This window comes from Callorhinus ursinus, unplaced genomic scaffold (genome assembly GCF_003265705.2).
Source record: "Callorhinus ursinus isolate GAN/ISIS: 27379988/994484 unplaced genomic scaffold, GSC_fseal_2.0 scaffold18, whole genome shotgun sequence".
Taxonomy (NCBI): Eukaryota; Metazoa; Chordata; class Mammalia; order Carnivora; family Otariidae; genus Callorhinus; species Callorhinus ursinus.
This window is the reverse complement of record NW_027397080.1, coordinates 35058754-35077279: the sequence shown is the minus strand read 5'-3', so window position 1 is coordinate 35077279 and position 18526 is coordinate 35058754. Positions and strand designations below refer to the sequence as shown.

General features: G+C 63.1%; 1 protein-coding gene across 7 annotated transcripts in view; it reads left to right on the top strand.

Moving 5' to 3' along the window:
• Nucleotides 1-18526, top strand: part of PRDM16 (PR/SET domain 16) — a 310580-nt gene that overhangs the window by 281527 nt on the left and 10527 nt on the right. For 5 of the 7 annotated variants that reach the window (XM_073903466.1, XM_073903465.1, XM_073903470.1 and 2 more), the window contains 5 exons: nt 4937-6356; nt 9048-9135; nt 11783-11952; nt 12534-12611; nt 18122-18291. In XM_073903466.1, the coding sequence (XP_073759567.1) occupies nt 4937-6356; nt 9048-9135; nt 11783-11952; nt 12534-12611; nt 18122-18291 (1926 nt within the window). The remainder of the gene's footprint in view (nt 1-4936; nt 6357-9047; nt 9136-11782; nt 11953-12533; nt 12612-18121; nt 18292-18526) is intronic. The other 2 variants (XM_073903468.1, XM_073903467.1) reach the window with 1 other exon arrangement.

The window sequence follows — 18526 nt, the reverse complement described above, 5'->3', positions numbered from 1 at the left end:
GTGGCCTCATTTTCCCCTCCTGCTCTGCTTGGTTCCTCCCCCTTGCTTACCCCTTCAGTGGCCAGAGGTGGGTGGTAGGAGGCGGGGAAGGACCGTTTCAGCAGTCCTGGGTCCTGCAGAAGGAGCCAGCAGCCCACTCCAGCCCTGTTCCCTCTACTCTCCCCTGTACTCACACCCCAACCTGAGCTCTGGGAGGCATAGAAATCCTAGTGACACTCACTGAGCTCTGCTCATCCCCACAGCAGCCTTTAGGGAGCCCAGCCTGTGTAGCCTGCACCGTCCGGGCCGCAGGGGCCAGGTGTAAATGCCCCTCTCATCACAGAGCTTACATGCAGCGCAGGAGACAGAGGCTAAGCCGTATGAGCAGTAACGACACATGGGACCAGCCTATCAGCATAGAGGTGGTGGCGCAGGGTTAGGAGGCTCTCCAAGTGCTCAGGTCGACCCAGGTGGGTCCTGGCCCTGTAAATACAGTGGGAGCCAGGACGGCTTGTCAAATGAGAGGCATTCTAGCAGAGACCTGGAGGAAGGGCAGGTGTGAGCCAAGGGGGTACCTGCAGGACAGGGGGGTGCTCGGGACGGGGACTGGGAGCAGAGAGGCCTTAAGGCCACCATGTTTGAGGGAGTAAGTGAGGGGGAATAATAGAAGATTGGAGAGAGGTCACAGGGCCAGGTTTTGGGGACCATGTGAGCCAGCGCAGGGGCATGAATCTTATTCTCAGTGAGTTTGGAAGCCACAGAAGATTCTTCTCTACCTAGCAGTGTGCTGACTTAGTCATACAAGATTGCGCTAAGTCATCATTTCATGTGATTTGCACTGTCATCATCCACACGAGGTCATGCGGGGTCATCATCCTCACGAGGTTGTATGGGCTCATCATCCACACGAAGTCATGCAGGGTCATCACCCACACTAGGTCTCGCAGGGTCATCATCCACACGAGGTCGTGCAGACTCATCATCCACACGAGGTCGTGCGGGGTCATCATCCACATGAGGTCAGGTGGGGTCATCACCCACACTAGGTCGTGCAGGGTCATCATCCACACTAGGTCATGCAGGGTCATCACCCACACAAGGTCATGCAGGGTCATCACCCGCACTAGGTCGTGTGGGGTCATCATCCACACGAGGTCTTGCAGACTCATTATCCACATGAGGTCACGCAAACTCATCATCCACACGAGGTCGTGCAGACTCATTATCCACATGAGATCCTTTGGGATCATCATCCACACAAGGTCATGTAGACTGACCATCCGCACGAGGTCATGTAGACTTGTCATCCACACGGGTCACGCAGCGTCACCATCCACACGAGGTCGTGTGGGATCATCATCCACATGAGGTCGTGCTGACTCATCACACGAATTGTGCTGAGTCATCATCTCACGGGAGATTGTGCAGGGTTGTTCACATGGATTGTGCAGAGTCATCATCCACACACACTATCTCATAGCATTCTTCAAAAATCCAACCAAGGAAGGACCACACTGTCTACACCTGACAGAGAAGGAAACTGAGGCTCATGGACATTAAGTGACCAGGTGTTCATGGCCACACTGTGGAGTGGGATTGTGGCCCCTGAGCCTGGCTGGGGGGCTGGAACCCCTCGGACCCCATGGCATCAGTGGGAGGAGTAACTGGACGCTTGGGGCCTGGGCTTGGGGTAGTTTGCGAGTGCTGTTCAGGTGCAGGACCCCTGACCCTTGGGGCCACATGCCGACTGGCTGGTCCGGCCTTTGTTGCATGGCTGGACTGTGCCCTCCTCCTGCCCCTGTCCCCAGCCCAAGCTTCCAGTCCCCTGCTGGAGATGACCCAGACACCAGTGTCCCATGGGTCACGTGCCCTGCCCCCAGTCACTGGCAGGTTCTAGAGAGAGACGGGAGCACTGGTGCCGCAGGGCCTGTTCCTTCTGGGAGGGGTCAGGAAGCGGCGAGATGGGTGGGGGCAGGGATGGGGGGCTTTGACGGGGACCAGAGACGCATGTCCTGCTTTCTGTGCATGAGGGTCCCAGGAGGTCCCACTGTGGGGCATGAAATAGAGCTTGGAATTTTGAAGTGAGCTTAGGAGCAGGAAATTGTGTGGAAGTTCAAAAGTCGCTACCTTTCTGAGCACCTAGACACAAAGTTTGGTGAAGTCTCCCTGGAGCGTATTTAGTAATGTAAGTTCCAGGAACCATCGCGCTCTGCCAGGGTCTGAGCCCACTGCTTCCACGGCCCACGCAGACGCCTGGCGTGGACAAGCAGAGCCCGGGCAGCCCGGCCCTGCCGGGTGCTCCCTCCAGCTCCTGTCCGTGCTGCACGCTTACCTGGGTGTCTCGGCTTTTGGCTAAAGGGTGAAGCTAAAGAGAAAACCCCAAACATGGCCAGGTGGCCTGCATGGACATGTCGTTCAGATAGGGTGGCAGAGATTTCAGGAAGTGAAATGTGATTCTGCACGTCCCGCAAGCCACAGCCGAGCATGCTTTGGGCCACGGTAAAAGGCCGTGTTGGGCTCGGGAAAGCAGCTCTGCAAACAAGTGCGGAGGGTGCACACATCCTCGCCCCTCGCAGGAAAGATGGGTGGCTGGGAGGGGTACAGGCTCATGGTGACGCCGTCTCCAGTGTACCCAGACAGCAGCCACCTGGGGGCACGCGCAGCACACTCGGATCTGCACTAAAACCCGGCTGCAAGCCCCGGAGCCCTTCCCTCGCTGAGCACCCGGCCGAGGCAGAGGTCTTTCCCAGCGGTGCCTCATGTACCAGGGAGCTGGGCTGTGTGCCGGGGTGTGCGGGAGGGTGGTATCCAGGCACACAGGGGGTCAGTCTCCTGGTGGGCACTCGCCACAAAAGGACCTTCTCTAGAGTGTGTGTGTGTGTGCGCGCACATCCACACACTTGCCCTACAAGGACAGGAAACTGCTGTGAGCAGTCAGGGCCCCTCTGCATCCCACCAGGGCCTGCGGGCACCCTCTGCCAGGCGCTGCTCTCATGTCCAGGCCGCCTTGGGCTGCCCAGGCCTTCCTCGGCCCCTGCGGGCAGCCACCTCCCTTTGCTGGCTCTGAGCCAGCTGGCTGCTCATGTTCTGGGCCCAGGACTGCCTTTCTGGGGGCCTCCGTCTCCCAGGGGTCTCTCTGTAACCCCAGCATCTCTGCCAGACCCCTCCATCCTGTGAGCGGAGGGGTGGGCATGGAGGGTCCCAGGCTCCCCACGACCAGGCGTGGCGCTGGCCCAGAGGCTCTTCTGGGAGCTGCCCCAGGTGGGGGGCCTGGTCAAGACCATTTTCCAAGCTAGGTTGGCAGCAGGTGCAAACTAGGCCCTGGGGACCTGAGCTGGGGGTGCTGCGAGGGGTCACGTGTTTGGCCAGCGAGGCTCAAGCTGAGGTAGGGCCCGGCTCCCCCGAGGCCAGGTGGGTGACCTGAGTGTATTTATCGACCGGCTCCGTGGCTCGGCACCTCTGGATCAGCCACTTCCCAAAGAGGGCAGAAATGATCAGATCGAGGTCATGCTCTTTCCCCTTAGCCTTGGAAACGTCCCACCGTATGGATGACGGGAAGGCAGGGCCCTTCACATGAATAGATACAGTGCCGAAAGAACTCGGTAATGTGGGGCCAGAGCGCCAGTGTGAATGGCGGGGCACCAGGCAGTCGGGATTTGTGGTGAACAAGAAACAGGCTAGATTCATTGTTTCCACCGGGCTGCATTTAGGAAGCAAATTGTCCTGCCGAGAGGTGTGTGTGTGTGTGTGTGTGTGTGTGTGTGTGTGTGTGTGTGTGTGTGTTCCTCCCTTTCTGGTTAGAAAAACAAGAAAGAAAGAAAAGCCCCAGGGCCCCTGGGTCCTGGCGTTGGGCTCCAGCTGGCACCGCCCCCTCCTGTCAAGGGCAGAGGCTAGTGCCCATCAGCCTGAGCCTGGCTCTGCTTCTTCATCCTAATCCGGGGAGGCTTCATTTCCCTTAAACATGGAGCCAGCCCCTCTCCACACGGCCCTGCCTGCCTTCCCTCCCACCCCCAGCTTCAAGCCGGGCCCAGACGGTGACCCCTGCATGCCACCGGGAGCTGTGTCCCCAAGCCCAGACTCCCTAAGAATCCCCCGAGTGGGCCGGTCGCCCCCGAGGCCCCTCTCCCAGGACAGAAGGCAGGAGAGTTGATCTGGCGGTTGGTGTTTCCTCCTTTCCTGTTGAGCCAGCTCCACTGAGGGCGACAGGGAGTGGCGGGAAGCTCTGGGGGAGCCTGAGCAAGTGCACACTTGGCTGCATGCTGTGGCTTCGTCCACCCTGGGAGTGATTTCAGAAGACCTGGGCCCCCATGTTACAAACACTCCCGGGGAGAATGGCACAAAGAGCAGACGTACCCCAGCTTCCAATGGGGAAGTTGAGAAACCTGAGGTCTGTCCAAGTGGGGGGCACAGGTGGTCCTCACCATCTGCACAGGTGGTCCTCACCATCTGCTGGTCCCTGGAGGCCAAGGCACAGGTGGTCCTCACCATCTGCTGGTCCCTGGAGGCCAGCCCCAGGGTAGGATGCGCACGCACACGCACACGTATGTGTGTGCACACGGGCGGACACGCACACATGCAGACACAGCACACACATGACATGCACGTGCACGCACATTCATGCACACATACATACATATGCCCGCGGTACGTGTACACAGAGGTGTGCAAGCATGCGTGTAGACACATACACGTGCACACTTACACATGTGCCCATAGGTACGTGTACACGTGTGCTAGCGTGCATGCAGACACATACGTGTGCACGCTTACACATGTGCATGCCGGCACGCACACACACAGTGTGACGTGTATGCATGCACATACACACCCGTGTGCTCACACGCACAAGCACAGAGGGCTCCGGATCGCGGGGCCCAGCCTCCCCCCGCCCCCACGGCCAGAGGGTTTCCTGGTAATTTCATATTGTGTTTGTGTTTGCTTTCTGCTGATGTTTTAGGTGAGGTCTGCCACAAGTCCTACACGCAGTTCTCCAACCTGTGCCGGCACAAGCGGATGCACGCCGACTGCCGCACGCAGATCAAGTGCAAGGACTGTGGGCAGATGTTCAGCACTACCTCCTCCCTCAACAAGCACCGACGTTTCTGTGAGGGCAAGAACCATTACACGCCGGGCGGCATCTTCGCCCCGGGCCTGCCCTTGACCCCCAGCCCCATGATGGACAAGCCGAAGCCCGCCCCCAACCTCAACCACGCCAGCCTGGGCTTCAGCGAGTACTTCCCGTCCAGGCCGCACCCGGGCAGCCTGCCCTTCTCGGCAGCGCCCCCCGCCTTCCCCGCGCTCGCTCCGGGCTTCCCCGGTCTCTTCCCTCCGTCCCTGTACCCCCGGCCACCTTTGCTACCTCCCACACCGCTGCTCAAGAGCCCCCTAAACCACACCCAGGACGCCAAGCTCCCCAGCCCCCTGGGGAACCCGGCGCTGCCCCTCGTCTCTGCCGTGGGCAACAGCGGCCAGGGCACCACAGCCGCCGCAGGGCCTGAGGACACGTTCGAGCGTCGCCTGGGGGACTCCTACACTGAGAAGCTCAAGACGAGGGGCAGCGACATGTCGGACGGCAGTGACTTCGAGGACGTCAACACCACAACGGGGACCGACCTGGACACGACCACAGGCTCGGGCTCGGACCTGGACAGCGACGCGGACAGCGACCGGGACAAGGCCAGGGACAAGAGCAAGGCGGCGGAGGGCAAGCCTGAGTGTGGGGGCGGCGGCGCGGCGCCCCCGGGGGCCCCGGACGGCGCGGGCGAGGTGCCGGTCTTCTTCCCGCCGCACGCCTTCTTCCCGCCGCCCGATGAGCAGCTGCTGACGGCCCCAGGCGCCGCGGGCGACTCCATCAAGGCCATCGCCTCCATCGCCGAGAAGTACTTCGGCCCCGGCCTCGTGGGCATGCAGGAGAAGAAGCTGGGCTCGCTGCCCTACCACTCCGTCTTCCCCTTCCAGTTCCTGCCCAACTTCCCCCCAGCCCTCTGCCCCTTCGCGGACCGCTCCCTCGCCCACAACTTGCTGGTCAAGGCCGAGCCAAGGTCGCCCCGGGACGCCCTCAAGGGGGGCGGCCCCAGCGCCGAGTCCCCCTTCGACCTCACCACCAAACCAAAAGAGGCCAAGCCCGTGCTGCCCGTGCCCAAGGCGCCCCCGGCCCCGGTGTCCGGAGAGGAGCAGCCGCTGGACCTGAGCATCGGCAGTCGCGTCCGAGCCAGCCAGAACGGAGGGGGGCGGGAGCCCCGCAAGAACCACATCTACGGGGAGCGCAAGCTGGGGGCCGGGGAGGGGCTGCCCAAGGCGTGCCCGGCGCAGCTGCCCCAGCAGCCGGCCCTGCACTACGCCAAGCCTTCACCCTTCTTCATGGACCCCATTTACAGGTATTAACACGCCCCACCTTCACCTGCTCTCCCAAAGGGGCCTCGACCTGGCTGGGCAGCGGGACTGACAGCCACTGGGACCCCCAGCCTCCCCTCAGACCCCACGCAGGCCCCCCGATGTCGCCAGCTGTCTTCTCTGGACCAACTCTGCCTCCTGCTGCAAAACTGTCCCCTGGTCCCAGCACCTGCACTTCCCCGAGGCTGCCCTGGTGGCCCCCACCTGCCCCTGGAGCCACAGTGGGGGGGGGTTCTGGTGGCCCAGGGGAGAGCAGAGAAGGAGCCGCTGGTCTGGGGGGGACGGTTGGGGGAAGGAGGAGGAGGAAGCTCCAGAGGGTTTGCAAACAATCAGCACCCACCCCTCTGATAGCCCTCCCGAGAGGGGGGAGCAATTTAATCCCCCTCCCCAGTCTCTGGGCTTTGAATCGGGTGGGTTTATTCGGTGGGAGTGTCCCCCTCACATGCATCCTGCGGGTGCTGGATGGGAGGCCTGGAGGTGCAGGGGCCATGCCCGGGGCACGGCTGCAGGGCTCAGGCCGTGCCCATGTGGAACAGAAGCCCGCGTGCAGACACACGTGCGTGTGCACCCAGTGTCCAGGGAGCACGGGAGCATGCGGCCTGCGTTCCGCAAGGTGCCAGCTGCAGCCTGGTGGCGGGTGTGCGGGTGAGGAGCCCAGGCCCACTGATGGTGCACGTGGGACAGAATGATACCAGCAAGACAGCAGCCCGGGGGGGGGAGGCCAGGCCGTTTGCGGGTCCTACCCTCTGCGCCCAGCCCCTGTGGCCCTGGCCGCCTGTGTCTGCAGCCCGTCCTGTTTCCCTCCAGGGCCTGATGTCATGATCAGGGGAGACAGGGAACATGCCCCTCTAGGTGTTTCTTTCAGAACACGCCATCCATAGACGGTTTGAGGGAGTTGAGCAGAGGTTCGAGGAGGAGCCGTGACTCACCTGCCAAAGGCGCTCCTTAGCTTTCTGGGGCAAACATGGCCGTCAAAAGGCCTAGGGCGTGCCTGACCATTAAATGAGACTCTCCAGAGCCCCAGGTGAGGCCCAGAGTGCCCCACGGGACGCACAGCCCTTGTGCAGACAACGGGACAGTGACTGGAGCCCGAGACGCGGGACTTCCGCTCAGGCTGCAGAGCTGGAATCAGCAGGCTCTCAGTTCACTTCCTGCCGCTCTGTCCCTGACCTCCCCGCCCTCTCCCCAGGCCCTCACTCTGCCCCTCTGCCCCCTCTCACTTGCTTCAGAGCCATGAGCCTTTTTCTGGAAGCTGGAAGAACAGAGGGTGAGGCCAAAAAGGGCACGTCCGCTCAGGGGTCTTCTGAGACCCAGTGTGTCCCCGGCTCTGGCCACTGGATCTAGGGTCCATGGGCTGAGGGAGGGGCTGCCTGGGCCCCCACTTGGCCCATAAACACCAGCAAGATGTTCGAGTGCACCGTCTCCCTGCACCCCCAAGCCCGTCCAGATGAACAAGGCCCCTCCCCAAGCAAAGCTGTGAGTGACCACAACTGCTCGAAAACAGGCTGGGCCCTAGGGCTAGGGGTCAGGGCCTCCTCCGCTCCTGGGGGACTCCAGGAAAACCTCACACCGTCCCCACAGGCCAGCCCCTGGATCCTGTTCCCCCTTCACACGCATAACCCCCCATCCTCCATCCCCCGGGTGCAAGGAACCCTAACACCGCCGGGCTGGCCACCCTGCACACATGCCCACCAGTGGTCCGCTGGGGTCCGCTGGCCTTGGTTGCTCAGGGGCCAAGCTGACACAGACCCACATGCCCCTCCCGTGGGGCTCCCCCGGCTATAGGCTCATCTTGCTGAAAGGCCGAGTCCCATACAGCCCAGCTTTGAACGGGGCGCTGGGAAGGCCCTTCAGAGCAAGATGCCCTCCAAGCCAACTCCCCAGGCAATTAACACTGCCTCTCCAGGAGGGGCCCCGTCGCCCCCTCCCCCTCCTGGGCCAGGCTGGGGGTCCGGTGGGGTTCCCAGGTCCCGAGGGGATGCTCCCTGTCTTCCCACAGCTCACCCTCCTCTCCTTGCGCCGTACCTCCCCCCCCCGCCCCCGTCCTGCCCTGGTCGCTGTCCCTGCCAGGCCCTGGTGGGCAGCTGTGCGTTAGTGGGGCCCTCACGTGGACCAAACGGGAGCAGCTGGTGCGGGGTGTGCTCAGAGGGGCCACGTCTGCGGGCGGAGAAGCGGCGGGTTGCCCCAGACAGCGCTTTGGGAATCTCTGCCGCCACGAGGAGACTGAGGCTGGGCGTTGCTGGGAGACAGGGTGCGGAGGGATCTCAGGACCCGCCCCGGCCACTTTCTCCACTCGCTCTGTGAGGAACAGAGTTGTCAGCAGCCTCTGGAAAATATTCTAGAATTGTCCTCTCCAGCAGCCATCTCTAGTGTTTAGGTAGACCCTACCTGGCAGCCATGGGGAGGCCCCGGAGACCCCCGGGGTGACGGCTGGGGTGGTTGGGGGAGTCTGGGGAGCCCCCAGAGGACGTGGAGCAAGCATTCAGGCAGGTGGCAGGGGCCGTGGAGGTGCGCAGGCGCGCTCCATCACGACACCCCCCCACTGTCAGGTGAGACAGTAATCGGGGGCCAGAAGCAGGGGCCCCTGCCTCGTGACTGGGGGCACAGGTGGGTACGGTCCCTGCGCAGCCCCGGGCGGCGCGGTGAGGTACGTAACCCTCTGTGTTGTTGTCCAGCAGGGTAGAGAAGCGGAAGGTGACGGACCCCGTGGGAGTCCTGAAGGAGAAGTACCTGCGGCCGTCTCCACTGCTCTTCCACCCCCAGGTAAGACCCATGGGGGGGCCAAGCCACCTGGGAGGGCATGCCTTGGGACCCCCATTCCGGGACCCTCCAGCCGGGCTGCCCAGGCGGGCAGGTCTGTGCAGGGGGCAGGCCCTGAGCGTACATCCAGGAGGGCCTCAGCTTCCCTGCCCGTCACATGCCCGGGGGGCTTCTCTCCCTGTAGCCCCTGTGGGTCACTGAGAGGCCAAAGAGGGTGAGAAGGGCCAGGACGTGTGAGGAAGGAGGCTAGTGCTCTGTGGGGCAGCCCCATGGGTCCCTCGGAGGTGGCCAAAGGCCCCAGACCATGGGAGCACTCACCGACCCACGGCTCGGGCTCTCGGAGGGGCAGTGAGCATGAACAAAGCAGTGGGCAAAAGCTTGGATGCAGGGAGTCCAAGAATTTGGAATGTAGGGGCCAGACGCGGGAGGCATGGGTGTGAGCGGGACACCTACGTACGACCAGGAGGCGGGGGTCTGAGCACGGGGCATGGGGGGCATGGGGGATGGGGAACAAGACAGAAGCAGTCGGACTGGCCCCAAGGACAGAGGGTCCCAGGAGGTGGTGGGCAGGAGGAGCCTCCTCCCCCACGGCTGCAGGGGTGGGGGATCAGGGCTGTCCACCAAGACTAAGGTTGGGGGTCTGGGGAAGAGAGCCCCCAAGTCTGGGCAGTGGCCACAAACCCTGCCTGCAGGCACCCCGTCCACTGCCCGGCCTTGTCCCCCCAAGGCGTAGGCACAGAGATGTCGCAGACGCAGGGATGAGCAGCAGAGCTGGGCAGAGGCTCCCCAACTCCTGCCCGAGGGCTCACCTGTGCTCCCTCCTTGGGGCCCCGCCTCCTCCCCTGAGCCACAGCCTCCCCCCACCCCACTGGGGGGGTCCTGGGAGCTGAACTGTGGGATGGCCTGAACCAGACTCCAGACCGGGGCATTGTTCTGTTTCTCGGTGTTTCCCACCTTGGACACACACCCCCAGTTTGTGAAACCTGCCCCCTGCCTGGGTTCACAGCTAAACTTAGCGCCTCCCATTGTTTCGCTGGGGCCATGAGCTTAGCTTAATAACTTCCCCCGATTTTCCTCGGGTTGGGCTGGAAAAAGCTGACAAGCCCGCCAGGCGCATCCTGTGTTTGTGTTTGTGCGGGAGCTCAGCCGGGAATATCTGATCAGGCGGAGCAGGCGGGCAGGCCGGACCTGCAGACCGGCCTCGGGGAGACCCACCCAGGCCTGAGGAGAGGAGGCCTGGCAGGGGGCCCGCGGCCCATTGTCCCTCCTGCCTGCTACCCCACCTTGAGCCCTGCCACCCCCAGGCCTGCCCATGGGCCAGAGCAGGGGGAGGGGCAGGGGAGGGGGACTAGGAAGTCACCTAACGAAGTGGTCTGAGGTCAGGCCACCACTCAGGCGCGATGACTGATGGCCTCTACGAAGTACGGGGTCACTCGGACATCAGCCTGCGGTGGTCAGGTGCCAGGCGGGACTCTGCCCGGGCCTCTGGTTTGGGAGGCCTGACACGCGTGTGCGCAGCCCTGGGGTGCAGGGTGGGCCTCGGCCCCTCACCACCTCTGGAGCTCCAGGGAGTCTCTGTGTGGAGAGTTCCAGAAACTTTCAAGGCTGCGGCTAAAACTGAGACGCAGAGCCAGGCGGACAGCAGTCTTCGCACCTGGGTCCCCCGCATCCCGGCCGTGAAGGGGCCGCAGCCGAGGGGCGAGGCAGCTCCCATTTGCCCGTCGGCGGGACAGGGCGGGCAGCGCACGCGGGCAGCGTCGTGCTTCTGAGGACGGCACAGGCTTCCCCGGGGGGATGGAGAGCCGAACAGCACCCCCCTGCCCTGTGTTGTCCCCCAACCCAAGCCCTCGGGGCAGGCGCCGTCTGGGGCTCCGACCACAACTCTGCCCACCGGGTGGAAATGGCCAGTGCCACCCCCTCGAATCCTCCCCAGGCAAGCACCTGGCACCTCCAAGTCCTGGAGAGGTGGGTCCTCCAGTCCATGTCACCGTGTCCCGGGCTGCGTCACGTGGTTTCATCCTCTGGAGGTTCCGTCAGCAGCATCTGGCGCCAGGCTGTTGGACTCCCAGAGAACTTTGCCTGCAATCATGACCCGGTGCCACCAGACAGCACTGCCCAGACCCGTGGCCGCTTTTAACCGGGAGGCAGGGAGCTGTCTTATTTCGAGAGCGGGAGACAGACAGACAGACAGACAGAGGAGAAGAGCAGGATGTGATTCTGTCTTTAAATGGAGCCAGCCCTCCAAGGGTGCTGGCCGGGCTCAAGCCAGTAGGGCGGTGCTGGGGGTTTCCAGATCAGGGGACGTGTCACCTGCGGCCGGAGCCTGCCTCCCACCCCACCTGCCCCCCGACAGGCAGAGACGCAGGCTGGCGAAGGTTGGCTCCGGCTCCCCAAGCCTGGGCCCTGGGCTGACACGGGGCTTCCGGGGAGGGACGGGTACAGGGCCGGCCGCAGAAAGTGAGAGTATCCACCGGGTGGCCTAGAAGCCGGGAGACGGCTGGTTGCACCCACAGCCTGAGGCCTGCACGAGCTTCTGCTCCTGGCCCAGCGGGGGACATACCCGGTCCCGGGGGACCCTCGGGTGCCCAGGGGGGGGTGAGGCCAGCCTCCTCAGGGGAGCCCACTGTCTCTCCCACTGTCCTGCCGGCAGATGTCAGCCATCGAGACCATGACGGACAAGCTGGAGAGCTTCGCGGCCATGAAGGCAGACTCGGGCAGCTCCCTGCAGCCCCTCCCCCACCACCCCTTCAACTTCCGGTCCCCGCCCCCCACGCTCTCGGACCCCATCCTCAGGAAGGGCAAGGAGCGCTACACCTGCAGGTGAGGTGGACCTGCTGGGGGGTGGTCCTGGCCAGGTGGCCACAGGTGCCACGCTGAGGCTGTGAGCCTGGGCTTCCTGGACAAACCGTCTAGCCACAGCACGGCATAGAGGCAGTCAATGGTCCGTTCACGGATGGTGGTCATTCGCTGCCCCTGTGTGTGTGTGTGGTGGGGGGGGCTGGACATCCCCCGCCCCAGCAGGCTGTGTTTCCATGAGCACGAGGAAACGCAGCCTTAGCCTAGCCGGTCAGAACCCGGAGGTCCCAAAGCCAAGGGGGGCTGGTCGGCATTTAACCGAGACCCTCGGAGTCAGGTGGAAAGCCCCGTGTTGAAACACGGGTCGCGTCCGTCCCCAGGCGCGTGAGCATGTCCTAGCCGGTGCAAGCCAGCTCGGCCACCCTCAGGCTGCTCAGGGAAGGGCACAGCCCGAGCAGGCCACAGTCAGCCGAGCCCACCTGCCCCCCAGGTGTGGGGCCTCGGGCCTAGACCCCAAGTTGGAGGAACCATGCCAGGAAAGCGTGTGGGCACCTGAGCTTATGGTGGGGCGACTGCCTCACGGTCCCCCTGCCCCTCCACCCCAGGTACTGTGGCAAGATCTTCCCCCGATCAGCAAACCTCACGAGACACCTGAGGACGCACACCGGGGAGCAGCCATACAGGTAGGAGCCCGCCCCATTTGTGGGGGGAGGCTTCTGGTAAGACGGGAAGGGTGGGGGTGGGAGCCAGCATCCTTGTGTCAGGTGGCTCCCTGGAACCCCCTCCTGACCCCACAGCCATCCTGGGCCCTGGGGGTTATAAAGATTCGGCAGGAGGTGCCCAAGTGGGCTTCCTGAAGATTCTTGCCCACTCCGAGTGGGGTGCCTGGGTGCCGCTCGCCCCCCTGCCGCTCTTGCCTGGGGAAGGGCGTTGACAGGAGCAATGGCCAAAGTCAGGGCCCCGAGGGTCTGTTGGAGAAGCCTCACTCCACCCCCTCCCAGCTTAATTCCCAGATAGTGGCTGGTGTGCCAGAGTGGGTGCCTGAGGCAGGGCGGGCAGTGGAAAAGGAGTTCCGTGCAAATTCGGGTCCCAGCCTGGGCTTGGGGTTATCCTGAGGGATTCGCTTGCCAGCCCTGGATGGAAGCCATGTGTCTGCTCCCCTCCCGGCCCTCAGTCCTGGGCTTCTGCCTGCAGAGATGCAGCCACTCAGCAAGTCCGTGTGGGAGCCATCACCTTTCCTGTTCACAAGTGGGGGGTCGTCCCCGTTTCAAAGATGCAGAGTCAGAGGCTTAGACCCCGCGAGTCAGCGTCCACGGCTGCTCCAGCAGACGGTTCTGCCCCCGGGAGAAGCAGATTCTGCTCCTTGGTCCCTGGGGCCTTTGTTGGGCAGGAGAAGGGCTGGGGACCCCGCCCAAGGAGGGCCTGAGAGTTGGCATTTTTAATGAGCGACCCAGGTGGTGGTGACCACGAGGCAAATCAGGGAAAACGCTGGTTTAGACGCCAAGACCTCATTCCGGGGTGTGTCTGGTGAACGGCAGCCGCTGGGAATAAGGAGCTTGGCATGGCTTTAAGTTGGCAGCACGAGATTCCTACACTCTGGCCATACAGAGCTCGGAGGCCCCCGGTGGCTCCAGAGACTCGGTGGGCGTCCCCGTCCCTGGGAAGGGCAGCCACGTGGGGTGCCCACCGGAGTTGTGGTCCCTGTGCCCCACCCTGAGGTGTAACAGGCATTCCCCACCGCCACTGGGCCGTGTCCTGGGCGGATGAGCGACAGCACATCCACTGAGCTGGGTACCCCCCGCCCGTCCCCGACACGCAGGCCCCCCGCCCTCCGCACCCCAAAAGGGGCTTACGATTCCACAAAGGCTCACAAAGGAAGGAATGACTTGGTCTGGCCTCCTCCCTGAAATGAGAGCCGCCTTCTGGACAGTGTTGCTCATAGGAGCCCCCAGAGGGTCGGGCTGTGTTTATAGAGGAATTTAATTACCATTGATTTCTTTTGCTCTCTCCGATCTGTGAGTTTCGACTTGTGTAACAATAATTGCTTTGAAAGTTTGCGTTGCAAATCCTGACTTCATCTGGCTCAAGGCAGCCCTGAGATGGGGAGTGTGGCGCGTGTGACTCCTTTTGCCATCACGGGGAGGGGGTGTCTGGGCTCACTTGGGTCACTGGAAGAATTTAAATTGGAAGAGGAAAGTCCGTCCATCCGTCCGTCCATCCACAGAAACCTACCATCCAGGGGACAGGCCCCACCAAGAGAGAAGGACCCCCACCCCCGTGAGGCCGATTCAACATGCCCGCTGCCTGCCCCCGTGAGCTGAGCTCGGCTCCGGGCCGGCCCCACGTGTGCCGTGCTGCGTGTGCGCCTGAGGCCCCTCGAGAGCCGGAGGAGGCCAGGCTTGTCCTGGGCTGCAGAGTGACAGACAGACTAGACTTGTCCTGGGCTGCAGAGTGACAGACAGACTAGACAGCGCGTGACACTCTTCCTTTTCTGTCTCTGCCTGAGATTACCTAGAGTCGCTCAGAATGGGTTCCAAAGCCCTGACTCCAGGAAAGAAAGACCCTTTCGTGTGACTGACGGTGTGTTTCCTGGAGGGAAGGTCAACCCTCCTGCCGGGCCTGGTGTCCTCAGCTAATGGCTTCTCCAGGCTTAGAGAGCTTGGCCTCAGGTTGGGAGACAAGGTGCAGTTAAACACACTCTCATTCCCTAAAGCTGTGGCCGGTAGGGCTCGTTACAACTGGGGCTGGACAGACAGAAAGCTGGACTCAGGAATGAAGGGGCTGCTTCTTGCCTCCTTCCTGGCCGCCATGCCCGGAGTCCCTTGGGACGCTGCCCGGCAGGGCCGTGGTCACACTCTGGGCGTGTGCTTCGCGGGCTGGCCTGCATGCTCCTGGCGGGATGTGAGGTTCTGGCTTTGGGGACACACCACTCTCCATCTGCCTCTTACTTTCCCCGCCCCGTGAGCAAGGCCCTGTTCCCACTGCCTCAGGTGGCCCAAACCTGTCCCCTTGCTTTTCTGGTTCTGTTTTTCAGGGCTGGATTTCAAAACTCTCCCCCTGCCTTCCCTTCCCCTGCATTGACAGTTACCAGGAGCATTTCTCCCTGGGACAGCTGGTGTGGCCCGGCTGGGTCCCAGGGAGGACACTGCGCCCTCCCCCACCCCGTGCTGGGCCTCCCCCTGGCTGGCTTCCGGGGTGGGGGGGCAGTCACTGCAAGGTCCTCTCAAGGCCCTCGGCTGCACGCTGCCGGGGCCGGCCGGTCATTCCTTGCCACAGAGAGTGCAACGCTGCACCATTTTACACAGCGAGGCCATAAATTTCACTAGCCACTTGTCAGTGTAGTTACAATGCCAATCCCAACTGCTCTGAGAACTCCGCCCCCCCAAAGCCCAGGGCTCACTGCTCCCCTAAATCTCAAATGGGCTTCTCGGTCTGGGCCTTTTATCCAGATTAAAACCAAGAGAGGGCCACACTCAGGTCTCTCTGTGAGCAAGTCGAACGTGCAGCTCCCCCTTACCCCCTCTCCAGCCCCATGGACGTTGGAAAGAGAACTCCATTTCTGGTCACAAAAAACAATCCTCTCCAACCCCGTCTTTTACTCAGAACTCCCACCGCTCAGAGTCTGTGCGGCAGTGTTAGGTGGAGCCCGTCAAAAGGTCCCTGACTTTCCAAGGAAAGACGGCAAGGGATCCTGTGTGCGGGTGTGTGTAAGCCCACGTGTGGACAGGCCCCGGGGAGGCCCGTTGTCTGGGTCAGGGGGCGAGCGCCCAGACCAGCTTGGCCTTGCACTGGGCCCTTCCTAAGCGATTGCTGTGAGGAGCAGTACGGTTGTCTGGGAGCCTGGCACCGTGGGGGGCAAGGATTTGTCTGTGACGGAATGAGACGGTGCGTCCTGGGACATAAAACCTTCCTTTCTGGACCATTGTGAGGGAGCACCAGGTCCCCGGGTACCCAAGCACAGCTGACCCCGCAGTGTGGAGGGCTCAAGCCTCTGTCCCCGAGCATGCCAAGACGAAACAGCCAAGGGCACCTGTATAGGCTTCTAGGACAGCAGGTCCTCATTGGGGCCTGTGAACATCAGGAGACGTGGGAAGAGAGGCCGTGACCAAAGCGCCAGGCTCCAGGGGCCTGGAAGCAGCTTAGCCGGCCCAACGAGGAGCGGGGCCGAGCACAGGTGCACCCAGGCCCACCGGCAGAGAAGGCGGAGTGTTGCTCAGGAGGAGGCCAGGGATGGTGGCCCAAGCCGTTCAGAAAAAGATCTCAGACGGCTCTTCTCCCACCAACCGTGGAGGAAGCCAGAGTCAGCAAGGCCTCAGCCAAGAAGCTCCGGAAACTGAATGAGAAAAGCTCTAGAAACATACCGTGGGAGACCCGGGGGCCCCTGTAACGGGGGCCCTCCCTGTTTTCTGTGGACCCATCATCAGGCCCCCGGGGGGAATGAGGCAGGATGCGGGCTTCCCCGGACAGGTTCACAAAGCTGCCCCTCGGGGCAGAGAAACCTCGGCTCCTGGCACAGCACTAACAGCCCCGGAGGCTCAGAGGCTGGTGGGAGCCTAGTGCTTCCTGCTTCGGGGGCCCCCAGGGTGCACTGTGACCGTCCAGACTGCCTGTGCAGGTGTCACAGGGCAGCGAGCGAAGGCCCGCCTCACACAGCCCTGCTGGCCCAGCCCCGTACCCTCCTCAAGCGCAGCTCCAGACCCAGTGCCCGTATTCTGTGCTGGAGCAATCAGGGTGGGTGGGGGCCCTCCTGCGGGAATGCCCAGCCGCCAGACTCAGGACAGGTCCCTGACACCTTCCAAGCTGCACCCCTCTGGAAGAGCATGCACCCCCATGCGTGCGCCCTGCAGGGACCTGCTGTGTAGACCGGCTCCTGAGGGAGACTCAGCAGGCCAGGACTCTGCCTGCCTGCCCCCTGTCCCGTTGCAGGAGCGGTTTGCTTCCAAACATGGAAAATAAATGAGGACATGGACGGTGTTTCCTGGGCTCGTGTGCCTCTAACGCCCAGTGAAGCAGCCCCGAGGAGTGCTGGAGCCCAGACGCACACACACAACACGTGTGCGCCCGTGTGCTCATCAGCACACACGTGTGTGCTCCTGGACACAGCTGAGGCCCGGCGCAGAGCCGCAGGAGCCACTCCAGGAAGCCATATGGCCTGGGCTTGGACTTCTGCCACCAGGAGGGACCAGCGCCCGGCAAGGTTGCACGGGGGTCTGCAGACTTGTGCAGGCGGCTCCCTGGGCCACCCGTCTCTCCAGCTCCAGGCTCGCGCGCGCTCTCCACTTCTGGCTACTTGGTTGTGGGTATTTCCCTAAACTGGGAGGATAACCCTCCCTTTCCTGCCCTCGGGGCTGTGAGCAGGGTCGAGAAGGCTGCACCCCCACAAGACCCCACACCCAACGGGGCACCGCTCCCGTCACAGATGTTAAGGTGGACACAACTGAAGCGTCTGGAGGAAGGAGCTTCTTGTTGGATTTTCCCAAGCGCACGGCTGGGCTGGCGGTCACCTTCTGCACAGGAGCATAGAAATCAAGGGATCGCGTGGGGCTGGCAGTGCCCTCACCTGAAGGCTGTGGTCATGTGTGGTCCCTAGAACAGCGGTGTCCTGACAGGCAGCGAGACCAGGGAGCCCCCACCTCCCTTCCGGGAAGTTACAGATGCTGAAGAGGGCCTAGGGCAGCCCCCGAGCCCCCCATTCATGAATTGGCAAGCTGAGGCCTGAGGACCCACTAAAAGGCGGCCAGGTCCAGGCCAGCTGCCTGCATGCAGGGTGGGGGTCTCTCGGCCAGGGAGCGGGTCTCCTTCTTCGGGGAAACCGCAGGAGGGTCTTTCCATGGTGCACGGCCGCCCCCTTGAGGCCGCTGGGAGCATGCGCCCTGGGGCAGGGCCTCCAAGCGGGACCCTGACGCAGAGGCGGGAGACTCTGGAGGGTCTCCGGCGCTGCATGCCCAGGGGCGTGGGCCCAGAGGGTCCCCTGCAGCAGCCGGTGGCACATCCCAACTCCGCCCGCCTCCCTCGTGTCAGTAGGCAGAGGACGGCCTCTTCCTCGGGCCGCAGGGCTTTGAGGCACAGCCTGCCCGCCTGCAACAGCGCCCCAGGGAACGGGGTGCACCGGGGTCTCCGCCAGGCCAGGGGTGGGGCTGAGGCCGTGCATGGGGCAGGGTCCAGGCTCCTCTGAGACACGTGTGTCTTGCAGGTGTAAGTACTGCGACCGCTCCTTCAGCATCTCCTCCAACCTCCAGCGGCATGTACGGAACATCCACAACAAGGAGAAGCCCTTCAGATGCCACCTGTGCAACCGCTGCTTCGGGCAGCAGACCAACCTGGACCGGCACCTCAAGAAGCACGAGCACGAGCATGCTCCAGGTGCGGCCGCGGGCTGGAGGCTACGCTGAGGGCAAGAGTGCAGGGGGTGGTTCGAAAGATGGGAGCCACAGGAGGAGATGGCAGGTGGAAGGGAGGGGAGGGGAGGGGAGGGGAGGGGAGGGAGGGGAAGATGGGGAGGGGAGGGAGGAGAGGGAGGGGAGGGAGGGGAGGGAAGACTGGAGGGAAGGAGAGGAGATGGGAGGGGAAGACAGGGGAGGGGAGGGGGGCGGGGGGG